This window comes from Peromyscus eremicus, chromosome 1 (assembly GCF_949786415.1).
Source record: "Peromyscus eremicus chromosome 1, PerEre_H2_v1, whole genome shotgun sequence".
Lineage (NCBI taxonomy): Eukaryota > Metazoa > Chordata > Mammalia > Rodentia > Cricetidae > Peromyscus > Peromyscus eremicus.
In genome coordinates, this window is record NC_081416.1 from 79,191,600 (window position 1) to 79,208,857 (window position 17,258).

Genomic DNA, 17,258 nt, shown 5'->3' on the forward strand with positions numbered 1-17,258 from the left:
TATGCCACATACATACACATCCCACCCCTCAGAAAAATCAAGGGCTTTTGAGGAAACCAGCGGATAAGAAAACACTCAACATTCTCACTGCTGGAGCCCAGAAGCCTCCCATTGCTGAAGTTTAAACCTGTGTGCCTCACTCTGTTCTGGTGAAGCTCCCCTTCTTCATGCAGACTGAGAAGGAGCAGAGTCTTCTCAAAGATATTTAACCATTAACTACAAAGGGTTTTTCCTGCTAAGAATGCAACCTTCAAACATGGGACACCTGACGGAGCAAAGTTTACACGTTCAGTGAAGAACACAGTGTTCTTCCTAGAGTATGTTTGGGGCCAGGGAAGTGGCCTGTTGGGAAAGCGCTTGCTTCACAAGCATGAGGACTGAGTTCGGGTGCCCAGCACCCATATGAGGCTGAGCACAGTGCAGGTCTGTAATCCAAGAGCCGAGGAGGCAGAGACAGGCAGATCCCTGGGGTTCAGTGTCCCCCTAGTCCAGCTGAATCAGTGAGCTCCAGGGTCAGTAAGACCACTTCAGAAAGTAAGGTAGAGAGTGCTAGAGATCAACCATTGCTGCACACACGCATGCACCCACACCCACACCCACCCACACACACACACACACACACACACACACACACTGAAAGAGAGACAGAGACAGAGACAGAGAAAGAGACAGAGAGAGAGAAAGAGAGAGAGAGAGAGATTGTTCACCTTGGTGAAATTAGTTGGTTCAACTAAGTTTTTGTTTTGTTTTTGTTTTTCAAGACAGGATTTCTCTGTGTAGTTTTGGTGCCTTTCCTGGAGCTCACTCTGTAGCCCAGGCTGGCCTCGAACTCACAGAGATCTGCCTGCCTCTGCCTCCAGTGTGCTGGGATTAAAGATGTGCGCCACCACCGCCCAGCCTTTCAACTAAGTTTTAATTGACTCCAGCAGCCCTGTGATAATTAACACACCATTCAATAACATTGTTACCTGTTAATTAACCGAGAATTTATATGTAACAAGTTTGCTTGATGCAGACCTCATCCCCACCCATCTTACAGATGAGGAAACAAAGGAAAGAGAGGTGAAATGATGTATTCAAGGCCTGCGTGGCAGAGCTGAGGCTCAAGCACAGGTAGTCTAGAACAGAGCCCACAATCAGCACCTGTCTGTCCTCTAGAACAGAGTCCACCACCAGCACCTGTCTGTCCTCTAGAACAGAGTCCACCACCAGCACCTGTCTGTCCTCTAGAACAGAGCCCACCACCAGCACCTGTCTGTCCTCTAGAACAGAGCCCACTACCAGCACCTGTCTGTCCTCTAGAACAGAGCCCACCACAAGCACCTGTCTGTCCTCTAGAACAGAGCCCACCATCAGCACCTCACTTGCCCTTAGCAGGCACGCAGTCAGTGTGGTCCCTTTAAACCACGCCTGTTGTTATCTGTCAGGCTTTACAGCAGTCACGTGCTTTTCCATCAAGTCACCAAGAAGCCAAGATCTCAGATCTTGCCCCCTCACGCTTTTCCCAAGCTTTGTGCCCCCTGCATGGAGGCACGACCCATGATCCCCATCTGGGCTAAAGAGGCAAGCTTTTAGAATTCAACACCATGGTTGGTGTCCTTCCCCCAACTCCCCCTTAATTCCTAAAGATTCTGAATGATTTCCACCTAACTGGACTGGCTAATAAATGGTCATTCACCCTACTCTTTTTTTTTTTTTTTTTTGAGACAGGGTTTCTCTATGTAGTTCTGGCTGTCCTAGAACTCATTCTATAGACCAGGCTGGCCTCAAACTCACAGAGATCCACCTGCCTCTGCCTCCAGAGTGCTGGGATTAAAGGTGTGAGCCACCACTGCCCGGCCATCCTACTCTTTCTTTGCATCTATAACTTGGTGGTTCTCAACCTTCCTAACGCTGTGACCCTTTAATACAATTCCTCATGTTGTGGCGACCACCACCACAAAATTTTCATTTCTACTTCATAACTGTAACTTTGCTAATGTTATCAGTCATAATGTCACATAATCTGATACACAACCCTAGTGGGGTCATGACCCACATGTTGAGAACCACTAGTGTAACCTGTAGAGATGAGGAACAAGAGGATGCTTTCTGGGAGGATCTGATTTATGGTCTTGGTGCTTACAGAGGAATGCTCACTGCTTAAAGAAGAAACAGGTTTGTTCTGTGCAGATCACCAGCTCCTGACACCAGAGACTCCTGGTCACATCACCTACTAAGTATTGTTTATGTATAAGTAGAAACCTCTTGACTGCGTTGAAAGAGAAAAAAGCTAGCCAAACATGGTGGTGCACACCTGTAATCCCAGCATTTGAGAGGCAGACATGGGAGCATCATAAGTTCAAGCCCAGCCTAGGCCACATAAGCTCCTGCCTCTGTGTGTGTGTGTGTGTGTGTGTGTGTGTGTGTGTGTGTGTGTGTGTGTGTGTGTGCCCACGCTCCTGTAGAGTTATTTATGTCCCCTGATATTTCCTGTCACAGGAGGGGTTCCATTAGGCCAAAGTTACCAGAACACTGAGCTTGAGCCCTAAAGCATGGGCACATGACTTGTCTTGTGGGAGTAAGCGTGTGGAACCACAGAACTTTGGACTAGTTTGTGGTTTGAAGATACAGTGGAAGACTCCCAGGAAGCATCCACTCCCTCATCTTGGAATACCAGTGGGTCTTGTCTGCTGAGTCAGTGCTGGACAGCAGCATGAAGTGAATAGATGGATGGGAACCCTCCATCTAGTCACCAGGCCGGGACTCTAGTCCTACTCTTGTGGGACAGTGAGTGACACATTGAGAACATTACCTAGAGCCTGAGACTTGCGGACAGACAGACGACCTTTGCCCCCAGCAACCTGCTCACCTGGAAAGAGGACTCTGCTGACCATACCAGGGAACACCATTAGGAAAAGAGGAAGCACTTTCAGGTACGCTGCCATCAGGGAACCTCCTTTGGCATGAGACAGGTTCTTGGCAGCCAGGCTCCGCTGAACAATCACCTGGAGCAGAGTGAAGGGGGTTGGAAGCTGAGGATGGTTTGCTCTCTGGCCCTGTGGAGCTTCGCAGTAGCCCTGATGGAACTGAGGCCTGGGTCTGCCTGCCTTGCTTATAAGAAAGCATTTCTCCTCACCTTTATCCCAGGTCCAACTGGGGTGGCCATCACTGTCCCCTCCCTATTATATACAGACCCTGTCAGGTACAGTTCACTCCAGAATTAATCCACTTCTTTGGCTACCAGAGTTAGGTAAACGCATGTACTGAAGACAATCCAGTTTAATCTCTCAGTAGAACAACTTCTTATTTAAAAAAAAAAAAGGCAAAGGAGGGGATGGAGAGATGGCTTAGCGGTTAAGAGTGCTGGCTTCTTTTTAGAGGAACCATGGTTGGTTCCTAGCACTCACTTGCTGGCTCACAACCATCTGTAACTCTGGTCCCTGGGGATCTGACACCTTCTCACGTCTACAGGTACCCAGGTACACACAGTACACAGACATACATCCCGGCAAACATACATAGACATAAAATAAAAGTGAAGAAATGTTTAGAAGGGCAAAGGAAAGAGGTGACCTGCAAGGAGAGCCTCCGGTGGGGTTGCTAACGGTGGAGGTGACATGGACTGGCAGTCTGCACCCTGACGTCACATAGTAAGGCTCTCTGAGAATGAAGTGACCTCAGAAAACAGAGAGGCAGAGAAAGAGAAAGAGAAAGGGTTTCCAATGGTGTGGGATGAGTCCTTCCATTTAGCTCTGGCTACAGAATGCACTTTAGAGGTGGAGATAGCCAGCCTGGGTTCAAATCCTGTCTCCTCACTGACTGGCTGTGTGAACCTGAGCACCAGGTGTCACCTCTAGCCTTAGTATTCTCATTGACCAAATGGGGCTAATACTAGGCTTGTTTTGAAATTAAGTAAAGCGGGCCGGGTGGTGGTGACAGCAGCGCACGTCTTTAATCCCAGCACTCGGGAGGCAGAGGCAGACAGATCTCTGTGAGTCTGAGGCCAACCTGGGTTACAGAGTGAGTTCCAGGAGTTCCAGGAAAGGCACAAAGCTACACAGAGAAACCCTGTCTCGAAAAACAAAACAAAACAAAATAAAAAAAAGAAATTAAATAAAGCAGAAGCATTTGGAATACTTAGGATAGCGTCTAACACATAGTAATTTCTTATAGATAATAATTGCCATAATTTGTCTCTAGCTTTCTAGGCATGGAAGGGCTTTTTTTTTTAATGTCCTTTTGTGTTAAAAGTATTATTTTCCTTACTAAATTTAGTCTTCACTCAATTAACACCCTTAATAAGAAGGATGTCTGATGGGGGAATGCCTTTTTGTATGCTGTGAAAATATGTTGCTCTGATTGGTTGATAAATAAAGCTATTTGGCCAATGGTGAGGCAGAATAGGGATAGGTGGGACATTCTAACTAGAGAGGAGGAAGGAGAAAGGCAGAACAGAGGAGACCCTGCCAGCTGCAGCCACGAGAAGCAAGATGTGAAGATAATGGTAAACCATGAGCCACGTGGCAAAGTATAGATTTATAGAAATGGGTTAATTTAAGATGTAAGATCTAGCTATCGAGAAGCCTGAGCCAGTAGGCCATACAGTTCGCAATTAATATAAGCCTCTGTCTGTTCATCTGGGTCTGAGCAGTTGTAGGACCATGAAGCTGTAGGAGGTGGGCGGGCACAGGAAAACTTTCAGCTACAGATGTCCAGAGATGGGGTTTATTAACCTCTGTACCACTCCCCTGAGTTCTGTTAGATTTCACAGTACACTGTGGACAAATTTGAGGCAAAAAAGATGCCACTTTGAGGCCTATTTCTCTGAAGAGCCTGAACCTCATCAGACAACTTCCAGAGGTTTCACAGTTAAATACAGAATGTTCTCTAAAGATACAACTGCAGAAATAGTGACAGATATTGAGCCCGGGGACAAGTGTTGGGACTCAAGGGATTCATTCACTCAGAACTCACAAAAACCCTGGTAATGACGGGGACATTAGCAGTCTGTGACTTTCAGATTCTGAAAATGATAGAAATTGTAGCAATTGAGTGGTTCTTCTGTTTTTGTTTGTGGGAGGTGGGGGAAGGGGGTCAGAGAGCAACTTTGGTCAGGTCCCTCCTCAGCCGCTTTTTCTTGCAACCCTATTTTAAATTGCATTTCCCTCACTCTCGGACTTCTGCCTTGCTCTCATTTTTAAAAGGTGACACCCTTTAATGTCTCACAGGAAATGCTTATTTATCATCTCTCTGTCTCCCCCAGGCAGTAGCAGGGTAGCTCCATATGGGCTCCAGATTCCTCAAGTGCCCAGAGGCACGTCTGGGGTGTCTGCTGAACAAATGACGTGCGTTGCAAATCATGCAATGAAATGTATCATCTTTTTCATATGATTGAGTTTATGACTAGCTCTTCCCAGGCAAGCAGGGTATGTTAAGTTCCCCCCTTTGCAAAAATCAGCAGCTCCAGACTCACCATTAGCATTTGCAAGAGTAAGAAGCAAAACATCAGGCTGAGTAGAGGAGAGGATGGAAGGAATGGAGGGGATGGGGACAGAGGAACACACACAGCAAAGTCACTCCACTGAAGTCAGCCAGCCTGGCAAAGAAGCATCGGGGAGTCAGTTAGCTCCCATACCTGATCTGTGCACCAGTACCAGAGAGATGGGACGGACATTCCAAACAGGATCCCAGGCCAGGGGAGGTCAGAGGTCACTGGGTCTCGGAAGATGTGGAAGGCATCTTCTCGGGGCAGCCCACAGCTGCTGTTCTCACTCCGGTTACTAGCCAGGGCTGAGAAGTACTGGTCCTTCAGGCCTTCCATCCCACCAACAGCTGCAAAACCTAGGGTGCAGAGGAAGTCTAGGGTTGCCAGGAGTTCGTGGAGCCTGCAGCAAGGTAGAGGCAGATGATGGCCTAGTTGGGGCAGAGCTACTGAGGAACAGTGTCCCCTTAAGGGTTTTTAACCTCTGTCCTTTTTCTCTTGGGCCTTTGATAGCTACTGTAGATGGTGTCTCAGAATAACTTCTCTCTGAAATTTATTTATTTACAAGCAGAGACTTGGGTGTGTGGCTGTATTAATGTGCACATGCCACAGTGTGTGTCAAGGTTAGATCGGAGGGCAACTTGTGGGAGTCAATACTCCTTCCACTGTGAATTCCAGAGATTGAGCTCAGGTCATCAGGCTTGGCAGCAAGTGTCTTTGTGAATCATCTCACTGACTCTGACTACCAACTCTAAATGCATAATATAAAGCACAGAGGATTGTGTATATGTGTGTGTATGTATGTATGTGTGTGTGTGTGTATGTGTGTGTGTAGAAAGCAATTATCAAACTACAAAAATGTAACACAATAATTTATTGGCTCCATTAAATAATTGGTCTAATGACAAATAATAAAACAGTAGATCTTAGACTGGTTTAGTTATGAAACTATACACACACACACACACACACACACACACACACACACACACACACGGAGGTATTCAGATCACAGTGGGCTGGGGAGATGGCTCAGAGGATGAAGTCCTTGCTTCACAAACATGAGGACAAAAACAGGTAGAAAGGGATTGAGGAAGACACCTAACATCAACTTCTGACCTCCACATGCATGCTCATAAGCAAGCACACCCATAGACATGTACACATACACCACACACACACACACACACACACACACACACACACACACACACACACACACACACATACACAGAGGCGTGCATGCAGGCAAAACACCCACACACATAAAAGAGATTAAAATTTTTTTGAGAACAGATAGATCACAGCAGCTAGAACAGTTGGGTATAGAATTGGAACAGGAGTGGGATCAAGCTTCCTAAAGTTAACACTGAATCACTTGGTGATTATTGAAGTACAGACTATGGGCCAGAGGGAAGGCTGGGACCTGGGATTCTGTCTGATTATTGAAGTGAGGACTCTGATTCAGCAGATCTGGCTGGCAGCTGGAATTCCTTTTATGAGCTCCGGGGTGACACTGAGGTTGCTGGCCATGGACAACACTGAGTAGCAATAGTGTAGGCACTATCAGGGTACCAAATGAAGTTCCACTTTGATAAGGAATAATGGTTTTGAATTTTAGTTTTAATCAACTCAACTCCTTTCCTGGTCATTTTTCCAGGTCTTTAAAGAGCCAATCATATTAGTATCTGTAAATAACTTTACTCGTTGATTTCAATAGGTATCTTATATTTTATATGTCACAAAGTAATGAGAACATTCCTTTTCCTAGGATGGCTTCTAGTGTCAAGTTGTCTGGCTTCTTCTTTAGGAATAAGACTATCAAGGTTTCCTGTTTTATCCTGAGTCAAATTTAATGTCACACTCTGTATTTGAGCAAGGCATGGTGTCTGTCTCTTGCCCTGGCTGTTTTCGATCATATGCCTGCTTCCTGACTGCAATGATGAAAACCTGTGCTCCACAAGGCTTTCCCCACAATAACAAACTGAAATCTCTGAAACTGTAAGCCAGATCTGTGAAACAAATCTTTCCTGTTTCTAAGTTGTTCATGTCAGGCATGCCACAGGAAAGCTAACACAGACATTAAAGAAAAAAGAGGAAGAAGAAAAAAACTTCTGGAAAAGCAGACCCTATCACAGCACAGGTAATGCCCAAGACATCTGAAGCTGAAGGTCCACAAAAGGCAACCAGAGCAATCACTGAAAAATCTAAACTCCAGCTCGGCCCCTGACCAGATTGACCTCTCCATTAGCAACTTGGCTAAAGAGCTATGCTTGTATCTGAACATAAATTCAATTTACCCCAATCTCACTGTCTTATATATTATATCCAACATGGAAGACAATTATGAGTTACCCAAGAAAGAAAGAAAAATGACCTACCGTTATGAAACAAAGTGATAAAGGCAAACTGATAGGTGACCCAGATGTTGCAACTGTCAGACAGGAAATGAAAAATAACTGATTAATAGGTTATAGGCTGTAGTGGGAACATGGGCAATATTCATGACTAGATTGACGATCTCAGCAAAGAGATACACAAGGCAGGACTGAATGGGACTGGGGGCGCAGTTCAGTGGTAGAGTGCATGCTTAGCGAGCGTGAGGAGGTGGGTTTGCTCCCCCAATAACCGAAAAGTGAATGAGAAGTGAATGAGAAGGGGGAGAGAGGAAAAGGTGAAAGGATATAGTGGAGATTGTAACAGAAATGACAAATCTCTCATCAGTCAGCCCATCAACAGACAACACAGCCAAAGAAGCCATCAGCAAGCTGGAAAACAGGTGAATAGAAATAACTCATTCCAAAATACAAAAGAAAAGAGGCCATGAGATGGTGTCATATGGGGGATTTGGTGACACTGGAGTTCCAAGAGTAAAAGACACTAGCCAGGTGTGGTGATGCATGCCTCTAATCCTAGCACTTGAGAGACAGAGGCAGGAGGATCTCTGTGAGATGGAAGCCAGCCTGGTCTACATAGAAAGCCCGTGACAGCCCCAACTACACAGAGAGAGACCTTGTCTCAAAAAAAAATGCAAGAAACAAACAAACAACAACAAACAAAAAACAACAAAATGAAAGACTAAAAACACATTGATGGGAGGTGGAGATGAAGAAGAAGAGAGGAAGCAAGAAGAGAGGTGAGAAATTATTATTCTCAAAATGGCCATTAAATCACAATTCCCAAAATCTCAGGACTCTCAATCAGGATAAACACAACCCCCATTTTCATCTATCATACTAGAAATGCTGGGAATGAAAGGGAAAGGAACCGGGCACAGTGACTCCTGCCTATTGTCCCTGTACTGGTGTGTGTGTTGGGTGGGGGGACTAAAAGGAGGAGGGTCAGACATTCAGAGACAGCCTCAGCTACGCTGTGAGAAAAGGCAAAAGGTGTTAAACATTAAAAGATAAAAAAAGATGAGGCAGAAACATTTCCGTCAAGGCAAATGTAGGGGGTTGGACTCATGGCACACAGAGGAATGAAAGTAAGAATCTCAGACCTCCCCACTCTGGTACAGGAGTCAGTAGAGGCTCCTCCAGTGTACTGGGAAATCAAACCACAGCCGAGGTTATTGTATACAGTAAAGGCATTTTTCAAAAGTAATCAATAAACAGGGATGTTTTCAGAGAGACGAAAATTTACTACAGGAGGGAGAGAAAATAGAAGTGAAGAATTTTTTTTCTCACAAGAATGCAGAACAGCCTGGCTAAAAGCTAGCAAGTGGTTTTTGTTGTTTGAATCATGACACAAATGTATGACTCCATGGTTATTTCTTTGAAATCTCATTTAAAAGTCAAAAGTGACATCTGTCCAAAACACAGACATGTGCCCTACGAAATGCTAAAAGCAAAACGTGCCTTTAGTATCCACTCCCAGATGTCTCCACAAATGTCAGCAGTTTCACTTCCAGCGGCAAGATGATTGAGGTTTGAAGTCTGAAGCCACTTACCTAGCTAGATTTGAGGCCTAGCTTTGTGTTTGTTTTAATTTATTATGTCTATTTATGTTGCCCAGGCTGACCTTGAACGCATGGATTCTCAAGTACCTGGACTGCATGTGTGCATCGCCACACCTGACTGCACATGTGCATCGCCACACCTGACTGCACCTGTGCATCGCCACACCTGATTGCACCTGTGCATCACCACACCTGACTGCATGTGTGCATCACCATACCTGACTGCATGTGTGCATCTCCACACCTGACTGCACGTGTGCATCCCCACACCTGACTGCACCTGTGCATCACCACACCTGACTGCACCTGTGCATCACCACACCTGACTGCATGTGTGCATCACCACACCTGACTGCACCTGTGCATCACCACACCTGACTGCACGTGTGCATCCCCACACCTGACTGCACCTGTGCATCACCACGCCTGACTGCACCTGTGCATCACCACACCTGACTGAATGTTTGCATCACCAGACCTGACTGCACCTGTGCATCACCACACCTGACTGAATGTTTTCATCACCACACCTGACTGCACCTGTGCATCACCACACCTGACTGCACCTGTGCATCACCATACCTGACTGCATGTGTGCATCTCCATACCTGACTGCATGTGTGCATCCCCACACCTGACTGCACCTGTGCATCACCACACCTGACTGCACCTATGCATCACCACACCTGACTGCACCTGTGCATCACCACACCTGACTGCACCTGTGCATCACCACACCTGACTGAATGTTTGCATCACCAGACCTGACTGCACCTGTGCATCACCACACCTGACTGCACCTGTGCATCACCACACCTGACTGCACCTGTGCATCCCCACACCTGACTGCATGTGTGCATCACCAGACCTGACTGCACCTGTGCATCACCACACCTGACTGAATGTTTTCATCACCACACCTGACTGCACTTGTGCATCACCACACCTGACTGCACCTGTGCATCACCAGACCTGACTGCACCTGTGCATCACCACACCTGACTGCACCTGTGCATCACCACACCTGACTGCACCTGTGCATCACCACACCTGACTGCACCTATGCATCACCACACCTGACTGCACCTGTGCATCACCACGCCTGACTGCACCTGTGCATCACCACACCTGACTGCACCTGTGCATCACCACACCTGACTGAATGTTTGCATCACCAGACCTGACTGCACCTGTGCATCACCACACCTGACTGAATGTTTTCATCACCACACCTGACTGCACCTGTGCATCACCACACCTGACTGCACCTGTGCATCACCACACCTGACTGCACCTGTGCATCACCACACCTGACTGCACCTGTGCATCACCACACCTGACTGCACCTGTGCATCACCACGCCTGACTGCACCTGTGCATCACCACACCTGACTGAATGTTTGCATCACCAGACCTGACTGCACCTGTGCATCACCACACCTGACTGAATGTTTTCATCACCACACCTGACTGCATGTGTGCATCACCACACCTGACTGCACCTGTGCATCACCACACCTGACTGCACCTGTGCATCACCACACCTGACTGCACCTGTGCATCACCACACCTGGCTGCCATCTTACTCTACCAGCCATGCTGTTTAGCAATTATCACCTTGAGTTTTGCAATCTAAAAGAGTAACAGGTTAGGGAGAAGGCTCAGTAGCTAAGGCACTTGCCATGCAAGTATGAGGACCAGAGCTTGGATGCCCAGAACCCATGGATGAACTAGTTGGGTTTCACAATCCACCTGTAACGTCAGCATGTAATAAGCAGAGACTGAATCTCTGTAGCAGGCTGACTAGCCATACTAGAATTGATGAGTTCATGTGAAGAGATGTAGACACAAGATATTCAATGTCAACCTTAGACTTCTACATGCAAGTACATACACCCCCACATGTGCCCACACACAAGCAAATATGCATATATAAGTGCATGCAACACACACATACACACACACACACACACACACAAACAGAGAGAGAGAGAGAGAATAACCAAGATTCCTGATGTCACTGTCCTGAGCTTTACATGGACATGTATCTAAATGTCACATGCTTTAGCATGTCATGTAAGACGGTGGTGGCACTGGGTGCAGAGTACATGAAAACACTGTTCTGCTGTTATAAGTCTTTGGTGTCTAAATAATCTCAAAAGGTCAAAAACATCACTGACTGTTAAAGTTATCCCTCCCTCCGTTTCATATATAAATGATTTATGCCAACATTTATTCATACCAGTATCAGAAAATATCAATTTTCACTTTGAAAATTAGTAAACCCATTGGTTATCCAATGCAAAGTGGTCATCCCTGAAATCATATATACACAAGCAATGAAAACAGACTTAGCAGGTTGTATTTATATATATATATATATATATATATGTGTGTGTGTGTGTGTGTGTGTGTGTGTGTGTGTGTGTGTGTGTGTGTGTAACAATAATAAAGAAAAAGGTGCCAGGCGGTGGTGGCGCACGCCTTTAATCCCAGCACTTGGGAGGCAGAGCCAGGAGAATCTCTGTGAGTTCGAGGCCAGCCTGGTCTACAGAGTGAGATCCAGGATGGGCACCAAAACTACACAGAGAAACCCTGTCTTGAAAAACCAAAAAAGAAAAAGGGACCATAAATTTGAAAGGGAGTCGGGAGGGGCATATAGGAGGGGTTTGAGAGAGGAAAGGGAAGGGGGACGTGATGTAATTATATTTTAATTTAAATTTTAAAAAAAGGAAATTAGTAAATTCCAGGGCTGGGGGTATGGCTATAACCCCAGAGCATGGGGAAGGAGGAGACAAGCAACTCCAGAGTGCACCAGCCAGTGTAGGCCAATCAGTGAGCTCCGGACTCAGTGAGAGACTTTGTCTCCAAACATTAAGGTGGATAGTAACTAAAGAACTCTGATGCCGCACATGCAAATGATCTCTCTCACTCTCCCACATACCCCCACTGGAACAGGAGGGACCAGGTAGTAAGTAACTAAGCATGCGTCCTGATCCCTGAGTCTGCTTATCAAAATGACGAAAGCAGCAGTCTCCACTTACTGTAGCCCATCAGGATGAATGCCCCTATGAGCATGATCCCAGTCTGCAGCGCATCTGTGTAGATAACAGCAGCCAGACCACCTGGAGGGGGGAGCACAGAGTAGGGTCAGGTCACGCGGGAGGATTGCTCTGAGTTGGAGGGAGCCTAGAAGGTGGAAATCCCGTAGAGTTCTGAGAACTGAGGAGTCGCCCAGATGGCTACCTCAGCTGTTCCCTGTGCGCTCTGAACACGTAACAGCACTGCTTTGCTGCCCCTTCATGGGGAGCTGAAGTTGATTTCTCTACTTCTGTGGTATAGGCCTGGTCCTGTGACTCACGTGATCAAAAGAATAGGTGGACATGCTTGTACGTAGCTCCAGGCCTTCCCTCAGGGAGCTCTGGGACTTTGTTACCCTAAGAACAGCATGCTTCAAGAAACCTCAGAAACTGTGGTACCATGTGCCTGGAATCCTAGAATGTGGAAAGTGGAGATGGGAGAGGCGGGAGTACTGTGCTTGCTCATGGCCAGGCTAGGAAACATAAGACCACGTCTTCAAACAAATCTAAGGTAGCTAGCTGGAAGGAACTGGGGGGCGGAGAGAGCACTTGCCAAGCCTTAGGTTCAATCCCCAGCCCCACTTAACTCATTGGAAGGGAAACTGCTCCCCACAGCCCAAGCTAACTACCTACCACACCAGGGAGGCCATCTGTTTCAGCCAGCTGTTCCAGCTGCCACTGAACTATAGTTCCACAAAGCCAGGTGAGACCATCAAATCAGCCATCCAGGCAACCCACAGACTATGGGGATTAACCGGCCATTGTTTAAGCCCCTCACTATGTGGATACCTTGTTACATGGCATGTGGGTAGCTTGTTACACAGCAGTTCCTCACTGATACAGGAAGTGGTACTTGGACTACAGGCCTAACTCTGAATAGTTTCCTTTTTTACTAAAAAAAAAAAAAAAAAAAAAATTTAGATTAACATGCCAAATATTAGGTTTGACTATGGAATATTCAAATAGAATTAATTCTTAATTCTCCTCTCCCTCCCCCACCCACATCACCCTGGCCCCCTGTTAGCCACAGCTTCTTTTCTGCTTTCGTGTCCCATGTCCCTGTTGCCTTCCTTCTTCCTTACTTTAGCTTTTCCTACATGAATACCTTCAACATTTGTGATGATTATTTTATAAGAATTATACTTTATTTTAAAATATTGAATTTCATTTATTTGTGTGTGCATGTACGTGTGGAGGTCAGAAGACAGCTTGAGGGACTCAGTATCTTCTTCCACCAGGTGGGGTCCAGGGCTTGGACTCACTCTGACAGATTTGATGGCAAGCGCCTTTCGCCCAGAGGCATCTCTCTGGTCCAACACCCTTATTTTTAAGGTTGGAAGAAGAATGTGAGTTCTAGGTATCCAGAACACCACCCAGGCTTCTTTAACGCCATCATGGCTACCTAAGAGGATCCTCGTTGAATTTACCCTCCCAAAACATCTTTGTGGTGTTTGCAAGTCCATCGACATGGACAGAGTACAGGTCCCAGCCTCTCCCCAGTGTCTCCCTCCGTATGGGAAAGGAACACTGACCTGATACAAACGTGTTTACATGAGGGCAACTGCTATGCAATTAAGAAAAACATGGAGCCAGGTGTGCAGTAGCCAGGCGGTGGTGGTGCACACCTGTAATCCCAGCACTCAGGAGGCAGAGGTAGGTGGATCTCTGTAAGTTCCAGGACAGCCTGGTCTACAAAGTGAGTTCCAGCACAGCCAGGGCTGTTACACAGAGAAACCTTGTCTCAAAAAAAGAAAAAAGAGAAAGAAAGGAAGGAAAGAAGGAAGGGAGGAAGGAGCGAAAGAAGAGAAAGAAAGAAAAACATGTAGAAGGATATGGTATCCTTAACGTCCCCTTCCTGGTCAGCAATAATGGAGCCCTCTTTCAAGTGACAGGGGACCTGGCTTACAATCCCACCCTAGTTCTCTGATGTTCCTACAATGAGCCAGAAGTCTTAAAAACCCACAATTTGGTACCACTGAGCCCATCTTACTTCTATATCAAGACTTACTGAATACTGCCCACTTACCAGGCACTGTGGCACAATTAAAGACAATTAAAGATTTCATTTAATTGGTCACTGAATATCTAGAGAGCATGCTACCATGCTCTATGTGCCCACCAAGTGGCGTGTCCCTGCCCTCTTAGAACCTCCAGCCTCACAGAGGACAGACTCCTCGAAACAAGGAACTGGCCATGGCAATTAGCTCCCTCTTCTGCTCCTGCTCTGGGCACATGCCTTCCAGGAGGCTTTCTGTACCAGGGGCCTCTCTGTGTGTTGGATTGTGTTCCCTCCCTGATTAGAGTCTCCAGTGGTGTTCTGTATCACTTGGAGCAAAATCCAGGATCCTCTCATTGCCTCCATAGCTCTGGCCCCTTCCCTGCCTCCTAGCTGGATCCTATTCAGAGCAATTGCAGTTAGGTTCTGAGGAAACCCTTTAGTAGCGCCCCCTAGAGTTCAATGGATACAAGGCACATTGTCATTGTCACTGACCCCCTTGCTAGTCCATTGCTGGGGGAAGTGTGCTTTCATTCCATAGGCCTTAGAATTGTCTTTCCCTCTGCTTGGAATTCTCCACACTTCTCATGTCACTTGAATTTGGTTGAAAGACAAATATTGCCTTTGTCTATATTTTTAAAAAAGCCTTCCCTTCATTGGTTCCCAGCTTCTCGGTTCACCCTTGATAGCATTCATCAAGTATAATAATATACTCTGGCATTACCAATTGATTTCCTTGTCCATTTGTTTCCTCATAGCCACTAGAGTATGTGTGTGTGTGTGTGTTTGCGTGTATGTGCACATGTACATACAACAGTTTTGGGTTTTGTAATTAGTTTGGTTCTGGTGGTTTTCTTTTTGTTGGGAGAGGGTGTTAAGAAATAGGGTTTCTCTGTATAGTCCAAGCTGGCCTTAAACTCAACATTCTCCTGCCTCAGGCCCCCAAGTTCTGGGATTATAGGCATGAGCCAACACACCCAGCTTTACAGTAGAGACTGTCTTCCTGGTTCCTTTCCATACCATTTTCTCTGGTGCCACGCACATAGTAGGTGATCCACATGCGTGAATATGTGTATATGCATGTACATTTGTGGAATGAATTATACCAAGGGGTGGCAGAGAAGTGCAAAGCTAAACAGGTGACTATTAAAAAAAAAACCAACTACTTGAAAGCCTACTATGTGGTAGGCATTTTCTTGAACACAAATCTAAGAGAAAAAAAAAACAAAGCTGCCTGAACTTAGGCGTCAAAATCAGCTGTTTATTGCCCAGCTTTGTATCGTGCATGTGGACTCACATGCTTAGCACTTAGTAGGTTCTCAACTAGTCCTTCTGGAATATGAGAATAGGAAAACATAGTGTAGCTGTGGGATGTTTTGCTTGTTTGTTGAAACAGGGTCTCACTACATAGCCCAAGCTGGGCTCAAATGCAGAATCCTCCTGCCTCAGCCTCCTGAGTGTTGGGATGATGGGCATGAACCCCCTCGTCTGGCTTCTGTGTGGTACACTTAAGTAATCCCTTTTCTTATTAATCCCTTTTCTTTCCTTTGGATAAGGCTTTTAAAAATGTCATTGTTCAGGCTAGTGGGGTGAGATTCAGTGAGTAGATGGCCTTAGCAAACTAAAACACCAGGAGTTGTGCCAGAAAAAAGTGGGTTGGCCCATCGCCCTGCCCGCCAACTCTCTGAGCATCACCCATGTCCCATGATACCTGCAACGGTGTACAGAGCTGTGATGGCCAGCAGACCCACTATGGCCAGGTACAGATCCAGGTTCAGGGACTGCTGAATGAAGATGGCACCTGCATACATGTCTACCTGTAGGATGAGAAGTCAATGGGTGAGTGGATGGGAGGGTGGACTAGAGAAGGGATGGGGGAGAGACTAAATGGACAGATGGGGGAGGGAGTGAATAGGTAGACACATGAAGTCGTGGGTGGGTGGATGGATGGATGGATGGATGGATGAGTGGATGGGGGAGGGAGTGGGTAGATGATGGGCCAAGGAATGGATGAGTGGATGGAGGAGGGAGTGAATAGATGATGGCATTCACAACAACTCCCCAGGGGCAGGCTCCCTCCCAGACTCTACAAATACAGAAGAGCTACACACATTAATTTCCTCAGCCATCTAATCCTAAACTGGGGGACTCGAAATGAAGCCCCGTGGGCAGCTAAGTTTGAGAGCCCTGCCCTGCGCTCTGGCAACAACCTCATGGCCTTCTCGCTTCTGCTGTGGGTCTTCCTACCCGCTCTCCTCCACACTGCAGCCTTTGCTCCACCCAGGATGGTATCATCCTTACCCCATTAAAGCTCCTGTGTGGCTTTCACCTCATCCACCGTAGGGCTGGGGAGAGCTTACACCAGACCCTTCAAAGTTGGCAAGCTGTTAATCTCATGTTCTTTCTTCACTCTGTGTTTCTAGGGCTCAGGCTTTCAGAAACAGTCCATCTCCCCATATATTACGTTTTTATGCATCTTCCAGCTTCGGCTGGTGGTGGTCCAGCCATCTGGAGTGGCAATGCCCCTATTTCCAACTGGTGGATTCCTTCAAAGATGACACTCACCCCCCTACCAGGCTATAAGTAAGCATCCTAGAAGGAGTGCCTTGAGTCTGCAGCAAGGACAGTCAGTTGCTGCTGTTTGCACCAAATGGAATTTCTTCTGCCCCTGCCCCATGTGGGACTAGATCATTGCCACCCCCAGAGCCATGCCTGGTGAGCAACCCGTGCTTGGAGGTAACAGTGCATCTGCTCTTTGCC

The 17,258-nt window shown here is 46.6% G+C and overlaps 1 protein-coding gene across 6 annotated transcripts in view; it reads right to left on the reverse strand.

Annotated features, from left to right (window-relative positions):
- The window catches only part of Slc5a11 (solute carrier family 5 member 11), a 41,359-nt gene that overhangs the window by 10,359 nt on the left and 13,742 nt on the right, over positions 1–17,258 (reverse strand). For 4 of the 6 annotated variants that reach the window (XM_059251206.1, XM_059251194.1, XM_059251182.1 and 1 more), the window contains 4 exons: positions 16,210–16,315; positions 12,467–12,547; positions 5,618–5,823; positions 2,852–2,987 (listed from right to left, as the gene is read on the reverse strand). In XM_059251206.1, the coding sequence (XP_059107189.1) occupies positions 2,852–2,987; positions 5,618–5,823; positions 12,467–12,547; positions 16,210–16,315 (529 nt within the window). The remainder of the gene's footprint in view (positions 1–2,851; positions 2,988–5,617; positions 5,824–12,466; positions 12,548–16,209; positions 16,316–17,258) is intronic. The other 2 variants (XM_059251202.1, XM_059251188.1) reach the window with 1 other exon arrangement.